The sequence below is a fragment of the Phalaenopsis equestris genome, unplaced genomic scaffold (genome assembly GCF_001263595.1).
Source record: "Phalaenopsis equestris unplaced genomic scaffold, ASM126359v1 Scaffold000012, whole genome shotgun sequence".
Lineage (NCBI taxonomy): Eukaryota > Viridiplantae > Streptophyta > Magnoliopsida > Asparagales > Orchidaceae > Phalaenopsis > Phalaenopsis equestris.
The window spans coordinates 155145-167725 of NW_018164454.1; the positions used below are offsets into that span (position 1 = coordinate 155145).

General features: G+C 34.9%; 1 protein-coding gene across 2 annotated transcripts in view; it reads left to right on the plus strand.

The window, feature by feature from the left end:
* Positions 1–12581, plus strand: part of LOC110018336 (glycosylphosphatidylinositol anchor attachment 1 protein) — a 34451-nt gene that overhangs the window by 9728 nt on the left and 12142 nt on the right. Inside the window, exons 1-3 of one of the 2 annotated variants that reach the window (XM_020715616.1) lie at positions 1770–1842; positions 2322–3183; positions 3264–3397. In XM_020715616.1, the coding sequence (XP_020571275.1) occupies positions 1826–1842; positions 2322–3183; positions 3264–3397 (1013 nt within the window). In that variant the 5' untranslated portion in view covers positions 1770–1825. Of the gene's footprint in view, positions 1–1769; positions 1843–2321; positions 3184–3263; positions 3398–12581 lie in introns of those variants that run through there. The other variant, XM_020715615.1, reaches the window with a different exon arrangement.

The following is a 12581-nucleotide window of genomic DNA, read 5'->3' on the forward strand; positions in this document are numbered from 1 at the left end:
CACGTGGATCATCCCCTAGCTCGTGTCGAAGCTCTGAATTGCGAGGGAGATCATATGGAAGCTCTGTAAAGTGAAATTATTTACATACATTATACCTTTACTAATATTTAAGGTTTTAAAATGGACGGTGGATTTTGACCATCGTCCTGAACCTCCTACCATTTCTGTTTGATTGCGCTTTCCAGTTTTGAAGATCCACCTTTTTGATCAATAACTTCTCTTTGCGTTAGCGATGATGTACGATAAACCCCTCAAAACTGACACGCCTACCTGACACGCCTACAGTGAATCTATACGGTGAATCTAACTCGGCTTTCAAAAGCCAGAATTTTGATAGAAAGAGATATTACTTTACCTTTTCTGGGAGAAATATGAATTGACATACAACATCAGTGATTTTGGCAGCAAGCAGAACTTGAACATATACCACTTTATTGTACCTACTGCCGTATGTTTAGACATTCTCCTTCTCAATGTTATCAGTTGCATCTAAATTTAAAACTTTCAAGTAAAAATGCTTCTTTATCTGCCCCACCTCATACATGTCTCTCCTCCACTCCTGAGTGCATTCCACAGACTATTGAAACACCGGTTGACACGATGCCCCCTCCCCCTCCCACTACCGGAGACAATACTATCTCTATTCTTCCGACTGATATATTGACAGATTGTTTACTTGGTCCTGATAATCAGGATAGTATTGAAACTCCACATCCCCAGGATGCATCAGGTGTTGAAGAGACATGCTTACCATCTCTTCAGAATCAGAATGTTGTTACTGCTAGTCAGGAGCTGGGGGCTCATTCTCTCCTACATGCCCAACAATCTATTGACTACACCGATCAGATGAGCCAGTCCTCGGATGATGAATGACAGGTTTATACATCTAGAAAGAAAAAGAAGAATGAAGACACACTCCAACTTGAGAACTTAATGGATGATAGATACTCTAGTAACTTCAGGTAATGGAACGACATTCAGCAATTTGTTAGCTGTCTCCGCTCCTAGAACCAGAGGCAGAGGCATGACCAAGCTGGCTCGTGCCCAACAGCTTATTTCATGTAAGTTTTGTTTTTTTTTGTGTTTTATCTATGTTTCATCCTTTTACGATGCTAGTGTCTGATATATCATATGGGTAGGACACCTTTTTGGGTCCCCTCATACAACCTCTATGTATCTTTTTAATTTCAATAAAATTAGCCCTTGGGTGTTTATAAAAAAAAAAATCTATAGTGAAGGGATAACGAAGCATTTACATATATTTTACATAGCATGCAATGCCTCTGTATTTACTTCACTCACTAATCTGCTAAATGCATAGGAATTTAGTGGTATGTAAATGTCCAATTTAATTAATCTCGATGCCAAGTACAGGCGAATTTCGTGTTACTATCGTAAAATAATAATAATAATAATAATAATAAATAAATAAATAAATAAATAAGTAAGGGACGGTAATAATAATAATAAATAAATAAATAAATAAATAAGGGACGAAACACGAAGGTGTAACCGCTAACCCCGCACACGCGTGGATCGTCCCTTTGTTCGTGTCGAAGCTCTGGATCACGAGGGAGATCACGTGGAAACTTTGTATCGTGCTCTAGCTAAAATTGAAGTTTTGGATCGTCCCCTAGCTCGCGTTGAAGCTCTGTATCGTGCCCTTGCTCTAGTCTCCAGATTGCATTGAAGACTCCCTCGCTTCAATCAAGGCTACTCGATGACTCCTTTGTGTCGATTAGGGCTGCTCGACGACTCCCTTCTTTTGACCAATGATGCTAGATGATGGCTTCCTTGCTGCTTGCTTCGATATAGGTTATTGAGAATGATTGTGAGGCGATGGTAAGGCCTACAGATCAACACAACTTTTATTTTGTTTTGCCGCTTAGGATTCTGCTGTGATGCCGCTCAATTTTAAGTTCCCATGTCCGGTGTCAAGCTGTGTCCAACGGTGTTGAGAGGTGTCCGGGAAGTTTCAAATTAGTTGGACAGTTCCGATATGTTTAGTATAGTGTCAGACATGTATCGGCCTGTGTCGGAGCCATGTCCGTGTCCGACATGTGTCTGACACGGGCATGCTTTCTGTTTGGAGGTGTCAGTACTTCATAGTTTTTTAGCTATGCTTTTATTAGGGTTAATATAGCTAATACGATTGAGCAAGGCTCTAAAAGCTCAGATTGTTATGCTAGTTGATATATTTTGGTGCAAGGTGTGATGTTTGTTAACTAGTTCGTCATTAAGAACATATTGTATCCGATATTTCAAATTAATTTTTTCTTGCTGGTATAATTCATGTTCTGATTTTAGCTTATCTGTGTCAGGGAGATTGCAAGATTAATAAGGAAGCGCATGGAAGATGTGGGTGCTGAGGTGTATTATCATAAATTTCAATTTCATAATATCCAGTTCCATCCTCTTCGTTTCTTCTCTTCTACCCCTCAGACAGTGGCAGAGAAAAATAGCAGTGGATGTACTTTAAATGGTGTCAGTCCTGTGGGCATTATACGAGCTCCACGTGGTGATGGAAAGGAATCAATTGTATTAGTAACTCCTTATAATTCAGAAAATGTTAAATTGAATGAAGCCTTATCACTAGCCCTTGCTTATTCAGTCTTCTCTCTTCTTAGCCGAGTTGTATGGCTGGCAAAAGATATTGTCTGGTTAGCTGCAGATTCAAGATATGGTGAGTATACATCAGTTGCTTCATGGCTTAAGGATTACTATAATCCTTTTTTTTCTAGCGATTCAGGGAAATTTGGTATTGACATGTGTTTTGAAAAAAAAGAAAATCATGGGGATGATAAAACATCATTTGATTGTTCAGCCTATGATGATTTTAGACGTGCTGGAACTATGGCTGCTGCTCTTGTACTTAAGGTCATGGATCAGGAGAGAAGTGAAAGGGACAGAATTGATATATATGCTGAGGCATCAAATGGACAGATGCCAAACCTTGACCTGATAAATATTGTCCATTACTTGGCTGTTCATAGACAGGGTTTGCATGTTAAGGTTGGGACTTTTGGGTTTTTACTTAATTCTGCCTTGCTCAAGCATCTTGGTGAAACATTACAACGCCTGTCCAGGCTGGTCCAAAGCTTAAATCCTGGATGGAAACTGGGTGTTAAGTCCGCGGATTTTATTGAAGGCACAGCTACTCTCGCAAGTTCAATGTATTACCAGGTAAATTTAATTTTAGTTTCCTTCTTTTACTAGCTCTGTTTACATCAAAATGTTCATCGATTTACTTTTTACTATTTTAGGCACTTGGGGTGCCCACTGGGCCTCATGGTGCTTTTCGAGATTTTCAAATTGATGCAATTACTATGGAGCTCTCACCAAGGACTTCTCTAACTAATGAAAATGGGGTGTCTTCCTTTCTTTTGAGAAGTGGCAGGTTGGTATGAAAGAATCTATTAATCTTTTCTTGATTTGCAAAGGATACTTGTTATATTTGTGATGATTCTTTGTATACATCGTGGGATTTAAAAAAAACTGGTTAGATTGCCATAGAGAGTGATTATCGGCTAGCTTGTTCTATAACCTAGGGGAATCAATGGAAGGGCAGGCAGATCGGCATAAATAAAATATATTTTAAAATTGATCATTGAAGTCAATCAAGATTTATTTCAACTTTATGGGTTGAGGTTTCCCATAGAATTACCCTTATAGTTAATTATATTTTTGTTGGCTTGAGAACGCTGTCGACATAGGACTGTCTTTGACACTCTGGGAAAAGATAAAAAAGATAGATGATTGAGAAAACTAAAATTTTGGATTAATAATGGATGATCAGAGCAAAGATAGAGCCACCAAAAGAAGGATTAATTAGAGATCATTCATAATGTAATTTGGAAGCCAAATATTCACGAGGGAAACTAGGATTTAAGCTAAATATTTGAGGTTTTATTTTATAACAGCAAGATATAAATGCCCGCACTTGACTCATGGAACTCTTGTTGGTATCTACATTGAAAGAGATTAGGTTCCAAACTAAGTTATTGGGGTCTTATAAATCTACAATCTCTAGTATCATTGAGAGTAGCTACCTTGGGACAAAAATGGGACTCGCAACATATTGCTTTAAATGTTTGAGTCATAACCTAGCCATATAATGCACATCACAACTTGTCCTTTTTAGTGAGATGCAAGTTTAAGAAACTCTAGTCTACTTAGACTTATGCTTTTAGATGGTTTGAATATTTGTTTTACAATTTCATAAAGAAAGTGACGCGTGCACTTAGGAACAACAACCTGAGCGAGGCGCTTCGAAATTGCGGGGCCGAAGCTCTGTGAAATGACACGAAGAGGAGGGCACCACGACAGTCACGAGAGTCCGCGACCACTTGAGAAGGATCGCGAACCTTGATCCCGCGGTACTTTGCTAGAGGCCGCAATCACCTGAGAAGAGGAGATGGCCGTGAGCCTTCATGTGCCGATACTTGGGCTATGTCGATATTCTTCCGCACTATCTTCTTCTAACCTACCTTATGTGTAGAAGTAGGAGGCTATAAATAGATGTCCTTTGTGTGTGGGGGAGGCAATTCTACTAGAGTGTCTTCTGATCTCTCGTGTGGAGTCTTTTCCCTCTTGGTAGGGTTGTATCCGAAGACAGGTGATGCTTCGGCTGAATCTTGCTCCGAGGTGGTGTTCCAAACTTCCAATTTCCATTGCTTCTTCTCACCAATCCCGCTTCCTATCTCTCCCCTAACTACCTACCACCCCCATTCACCATCGCTTTACCTCCACTCATACTACTCCTACAACCTTGCCGTCCTACCTACCTACACACAACAAACCAAACACCATCACCACTACTCAAACAACCCCCGACATCTCCCATTTTTCCCTACCATCCCGCCGATGCCACCACCGCCTTCGGACATCTCCCTACATCCCTAACCGGAATGGATTTGTCTATTATTGTATTTCCTTTCAATTGAGTCGTATTGTAATCCTATTTCTACATTAATAAAAGTTTGTTTGTGTTCCACTTTTCTTCCTACTAGTTCTAGTATCAGAAAGTTGCCTATTCTAGTAGGTTTTACAATCTTATTCGATGGGCAAGATTGGCCAAATGCTAGCATAAAAGGTTTATATGTAATAATAATTTTTTTAAATTATCTAGGTTACTACATGCTGACACAGGCTATGTTATGTTGTGAATTCACCCAATTTTGCCAATTAAGATCGCATATAGTCTAAAGGCACATAGCCTACATGAGTGGACTGGATCCAACAATCGGCTTTTGACATATTTATCTATCTTTTTAGGAGACAAATAAGCAAGTTAATTTAAAAGTTAGTAAAAAGCATGATATGTTGACACAAATTGGTTTGGAAATTAATATAATTTTGGTACAACAACAACAACAACAACAACAAGCCTTTATCCCACTAAGTGGGTCAGCTGCGTGAATTCTTTTTCTCCATTGCATCCTATTGAGTGTCATATTTTCATTTAATTTTTAATAGATTAAGATCATTTTTTATACAATATACCTAAATCTTTTTTTGGTCTACCTATCTTTCTTAACATAGGTCGAATCTAAAACATCTACTTTCCTAACCAAATTATCAGATGATAGAGGTTTGATGTGACTAAATCATCTAAGATGACACTCTAAACTTGTCCGCCACTGTAGCTACACCAAACCTATCACAGATATATTTATTTCACATTTTGTCTCTAAGTGTCAAGCCACTCATCCACCTAAGCATTCTCATCTCAACAACACTTAACTTTGTTTTATGCTTTTCTTTTAAAGGCCAACATTTTGCACCATAGAGCATTACAGGTCTTACCAACATCTTATAAAATTTTTCTTTCAGTTTAAACAATACTTTTCTATCACACAATAGGCCCGAAACATTCCTACACTTCAACCAACCAACTTGAACTCTACTTTTAACATCCTCATCTATATCAACATCACTTGGAACGATAGACCCGAGATATTAAAATGTTCACACCTTTTAATGATTTGATCACTCAAAGTTACAATTCTGCCATTAAAGCTATTACTAAAATTACATTCAATGTCTTCTGTTTTAGTTATAGTCAAACAAAAACCTTTAGACTCCAATGTAGACCTCCATATTCAAGTTTTTCTTGAACTTTTTTTCTAGTCTTATCCACAAGAAGGATATCATTAGTGAAAAGCGTACACTAGGGTACATCCTCTTGTAAATGTCCATTAAGAGCATCCATAACTAAAGCAAAAATAGATGGGCTTAAAGTCAGTCCCTAATATAATCCAATTGAAATAAGAAAATACTTGGTCCTTTGTTCGAACACAAGTAACAACTATAGTATACATATCGTTAATGACTTAAATATAAGTCATATCAACACCTTTCTTCTCTAGAACTCTTCAAAGGACTTCTCTTGGAACTTCTCTTGGAACCTTATCATAAGCCATTTCTAAATCAATAAAAATCATATGTAGATCATCCTTATTCTCTCTGTACTTCTCCATCAAACCTCTCAATAAATGTATAGCTTCTATAGTAGACCTGCTCAACATAAATCTAAATTGAATATGAGAGATCTTTGTATCACTTCTTAACCTATTTTCAATTATCCTTTCCCATAGTAATAAATACGTCACATCAACTTAATTCCTCTACAATTTGCACATTCTTGTGCATTTTCTTTATTCTTAAAAATGAGGACCAAAATAGTCTTTCTCCACTCCTCAGACATCTTTTAGTTTTTAAAATAGTATTAAAGAATTTAGCAAGCGAAGAAAATCCAAATCTCCTAAATATTTTCACACTTCAATTAGGATATCATCATGTCCCATTGACTTTCCACCTTTGGTTTTCTTTAAAGCCTCATCAACTTCATTTTTATTAATGCGACAATAGAAATAAACTATTTTATTATAACTAACGATATTAAGATTACTAAGATCGATTGTATTTTTTGAAACTTCATTGAAAGATTTATCAAAATAGTTGACCCATTTATGTTGAATATCTTCTTTTAGGAAAATCATTTTTTGATTTTCATCTTTAATACACTTGAGTTAATTCTTTACTTTTCTTTTTTCTTTTTTGATTAGTTTATACATAAATTTTTTACTCTTTTTAGTATCAAATCTATTATAAAGATCGCTAAAAGCAAAATTTTTAACATCACAAATTGTTTTCTTAGACTCCTTACAGACCACCTTATTTTTTTTTTCAATTTTCTAAGCTTTTACATTTAAAATTATTTTTATAGCACAACTTCTTATATTTTATCTTTTCTTGCACATTATTATTTCACCATTAACTATTTATTTTTTTTAGAAAAAAAATCTTTTGATTGTCTAAATGCATCCTTTGCCATTTGTTTAATAGGGTGGAAAAAAAATCTTTTGATTGTCTAAATGCATCCTTTTCCACTTGTTTAATAGGGTGTGTTACTTTATCCCACATAGAATTTGCTTCTTCATGAGTATCCTAAATTTTAAAATTTTGAAGTTTACTCATAAAAATAACCCCCATCTAATTCTATGATAATTTTTCTTAGTATTATTTATCTTATAGCTCTTCATCTTAAAATCCAGAATTAATAGTCAATGTTAAGTATTTAAATTTTTACTTAGAATGATCTTATAATCTTTATATTCTTGATGATATCTTTTTCTTATAAGAAAATGATCAATTTTTGTTTTATTTGATCCATTCTTATAAGTAATAATATGCTCATTTTTTTCTTAAATAAAATATTAGCAATAAAAAATTCACACACTAAAGTAAAATCTAATATGATTTAACATTCTTTTTTAATCACTCAAAAACTGTGGCTACTATGAATATTTTTAAAATCTTCTACCACTTTACCAACATATCCATTTAAATCTCCAATAAAAATTCTTTTTTCAAGAGATATCATTTGTATTAATTCTTTTAGGTCATTCCAAAATTTTTCTTTAGAACCTATATCTAAACCTACTTGAGGAATATAAACACTTATAACATTAAAAATCATATCAACAACAATCTTATGAGCCATAATTTTATTTCTAATTCTATTAATTTTTAAAACATTATCTTTCAAACTCTTATCTATAATTACACCTACACCATTTCAAGTGAGACTCCTACCTGATTGCTAAAGTTTAAGACCTAATCTTTCGATCTTCTTAGCCTTTTCTCCAATCCATTTAGTTTCTTGAATACATAAGATATTTATCTTTCTATGAACCATAACATCAACTAATTCCATTAATTTACCGTGAGAGCACTTATATTCTAAGATCTTATTCTAATATTAATTTCATGGATTAACTTTTTTACTCGCATGCGTCTGTAATGCGGGAACTTTTGCTTATTTGACACTACACCCGAATGCTGGTATAATAGGTCTTGCACAATTTTCACTATATTCTGGTAATACAATGCGTCGCTTCCAGGAGACGCCCTAGCATTTACGCAAGAATTTAAAGGGTTCATGTCATGGTTTAGATAGAAAATATTAGTGCACCTAATCTTTTTGGTTATTCAAAGTAATACATCATCTATAATTATACTTACACACAACACAATACCATGAATTCTCAAGTGTGTGAACGCATATGTATACTGAAAGGGATTGCTTCATACAACGCATGAAATATCTATCTTTAATATGATATCACAATACATCATAGTTTTACTAATATACTATGATTTATTCTGCATATGACTGTATATAAACACCAAGTGTTAAAAAGTCCCATAATTGTGAATGTGAGTTCATGTTCTTGAAAGCACAAGTGTGTAAAAGCATGTGTATTAAGTCTAACATAAACTATGCTTTACATTCACGTGAAATTTTTCTTCTTGGCATGATCTGAAGTGTGCACATTTCAAGTGTGATGAATATACATTGTTCACTTAGTGACACCCGATGTGATTCCCGGGATACTGGAAGTGGGTTGCAAGACACGAACCTGTTTCGTAATCTCATAAAGTGAAAATTATGGTTTATTTGCTGACCAGTTCATGTTCCATCCCTACTAAGGCTTTGGTCCATCCACCTTTATTTGTCTTTTTTCTTAAATTAGCACTAGTATTAGGTTATTTTACTTGGGAATTATTTATATATTTAGCGTGGATTGATTTGGGATTTTTGTTTGCTTTGGTTTTAAACAATAAAGATTGTTCTTTATAGATTTTCTTTGCCGTAGTGTTGTACCCTTGATCTTTCTCATATAATGCGATTGTAACCTGATTGGATTTTGTGGCGATCTATCCTAGACTTTCAACGACCCTCCAACGTCATCAATCCTCGATGCTAGCCCGCTGTAGTGTAACGCTCGAGAATTTTGAACTGGTTAGTGTCAGTTTCATGCTTTTAAGATGAGAGGTAGAGAAAATGAGAAACAAAGAGAAGTAATTAAAGATGATGTGACTCAAGTGAAGGGGAGACAAGCGAGTTCATGCTGCTTAAACAAAGGAGACGGTCCCCTGTTCGAAATCGAAGGTGCAAGTGATAGAGAAAGAGACGAGGAGGTTGGAAGAGGCAAATGCAGGCATAGCTTAAGGCTCCAATCGAACACACATGGTAGGTAAGCTTTGATCAAATGAAGGAGGAAGAAGTGAGCGACTATCGCGTGTAGGCTTCATAAGAGATTTGATGCACGGAGTAGGAGAATGAGGCCGAGAGTCGAAGCGCTAGAACGACGTTCAATTTTTCTTCCAAGCTCTAACAATTGGGCTCTATTTGTGCATAGGGAAGTAGAGGGGTAAATCGTGAACTTAGGTACAAGTAGGAGCAAACTCAATGAAGGACAAGGGAGGCAAGATCAAACTTGTACTGTTTGCAAGTTTGATAATGATAAAGTTGATCACGAAGTGTAAGTTTCTATGAAGGATTTCTTAGGTATAAATTGCAAATTCTAAATGTAGTTTAATTTTAAAGAAATGTAGAAAAATATTTTGGTAAACCTCTATGATGCGGGTCTCAGCGGAGGACCGACTTGGCTCGGTCCAGCCTGGCTAGACCGACTGGTCTTCAAGGGAGGGGGGTTGCCGCCCCTTCCTTCCTCTTCCCCCTTTCCTTTCCTCTCCTTTTCCCCATCACTCTTCTATGTTAAATCCTTTCTTAAAAATCTGAAATCCTGATTATATTTTATTCTCCTTTCTTATTTTAAAATATTTTTTATTTTAAGTCCCTTCCAAAATCCAAATTTTGATTACTCTATTTACCCTTTCTTAAATCTGTTTTTTCCTCACTTTATTTTCTTACCTAAATTTGAAATCATGATTTGATTCTTATTTTTTATTTTAAGTATTGCCTAAATTAAAGTCCTAATCTCATTATAAATAGAGGAGAAAATGCTTAGAGTTGCATCTGAATTCAGGTTTTAGCCTTGGTATTTTCCTTTTAAGGGCTGTATCCAACGTCGTGGAAGTGCTCCGGCTGTCCCTCGTCTGAGCTGGCGATCGTCTCTACGGGTTCGAGTGGTACTCCGACTATAGCTTGGCCCCGATGAGATATTTATCTATTCTTCCTCCCTTCTTGCTGTCAGTATGCTTTCCATCTCTACAACATGCCTCCACAACTCCACCTTGTTGCCCTCCAGCAGGACCGCTCTCTCCTCGCTAGTCTTCGCATCGACATCCTAACAACACACCATCCAGATTTTCCCACCAGCCGCCTACCACCTAGCAGGCCGCCACTTTGCTGACATCCAACAAGATTTCTCTCTCGTCTCTATCCTTCGCGTCAACATCCTTCCAGCACACCATCTAGCTCTTCTCAGTAGCCATATGACTCTTCCAAGCAGCTGTCCGGCTCTTCCCAACAGCCGCCACCTTGCTGCCTTCCAGCAGGACTCCTCTCCCATTACTGTTCTTTGCATTGACCTCCTTCCAGTCGTCTCTCCGGCCTTCACCGCAGCCACCTGCCTTGCGCCACCACTCGGACTCGCTCATCTTCAAGCTTGTTGTGTCTTCATTGTTGTCGTTTTTGCACTTTGGTTTTGTGGGGTTTTTCCTTCTTTTTTTTGAGTTTTCATTGTATCTTCTTTTTTATTTAGTAATAATATTTTTCATCTTGCGTTGTGGATTGGTTTAACTCCGGGATCGCCCTTGATGATAATTTTGAGCTATAAAGTAAAAATTGTAAAGCATTGCATCCAACTACGGTTGTTATAGCCCAACTATAGTTTTTGTTGCCAACGACTATTATTATAGCCATCAACTACAGTGGTTATAGCTCAATTATGATTATTGTAGCAAACTACTACTATACATGTGTGGTTATCAGTTTTTGTAATCCCTTATTCCCTAATTCAAGAGAAAAATGACTTTTGTACTTCTAATTTTCTAGTAGATTACTTTGATTAGGTTTCTAGAATTTTTTCATGTAAAAAATACGGTTCTCTTATGTTTTTATTAGTGTGCTGGAAAATTATATTGAGCTAAGACATAATATATTCCCGTCGTTGAGAATTTTCTAGTACATAACAAATATAAAAATTCGTAAATGAAAAATGAAAACTTTGTATGAATTGAAAATTTTCTCAATATATAAAACTGTTTAAAGACAACTAAATACATTTGATTTAGAAAAATTGAAATAATTACTACAAGTAGAAATATAATTATCCACTTTAATTGAGAGCTGTTTCATTTCTCTAGTTCTTATTTCCTGTTACCTCTCCTAATGTGATACCTGTGATACGACTATATACATAATTAGTGTTTGCCAAGTCTTTGATTTAGTATTATTATGATTATTATATAGTTTTGAATTAAATTTATTAGTTAAGCTTCTTTAACATGGCCTTTTTCTCTTTTCTAGCTTATAGTTTATTGACAATACATACTAATTAATTAATTAATTAATTATATTATTATTATTTTAAATCATTTATTCCTCAAATTATATTGATTAGCTTACTACTCTTAATCTCTATTTAATTTAAACAAGCAATGATTTTATTAGTTATTTTTTTGCTAATTTAATTATTTAAAAATTCAATTTAAAATTTCTTTTGGAGAAATTTAATTACCACTTTTTTAAAATTTTTATTTAATTAAATAACAAATTTGCTCTTTATTCTCTTCTTTTATTAGTTCCAAGACTACAATACTTAACTTTAACAATTTGATCCAAGAAATAGTTTTTTTCTTCTTCACATTAACTTTTTAAAGCCTAAGCTGAATAGTTTTTTAATTAATTTGATTCATGTGCTCAATCATCAAACGAAAATACTTAATTTTAAAATTAATATCTAATATCCTTACTCATTTTTGAAAATGATTTAAATATTATTATGCTTTTTCTATGAAATTTTTAAATTTTGAATTAGCTGTCTTATCATAGACATGAAATGTTTAATATCCTTACCCTCTCTCTCTCTCTCTCTCTCTCTATATATATATATAAAAGGATTCATGTAGCCATCCCTACATAGGGGGACTAAAGGTTTTTGTTGTTTTTTTATCATGGACATGAAAATTTGTTTATTCCTTCTAGTTTCAATGTACTAATTTATTTTAAGTTTTTCTTATCATTAAATTATCACTAATTTATTTTAAGTTTTTCTTATCATTAAATTATCTTATTCGAGTATTAATTTTTACAAAACAAATATATA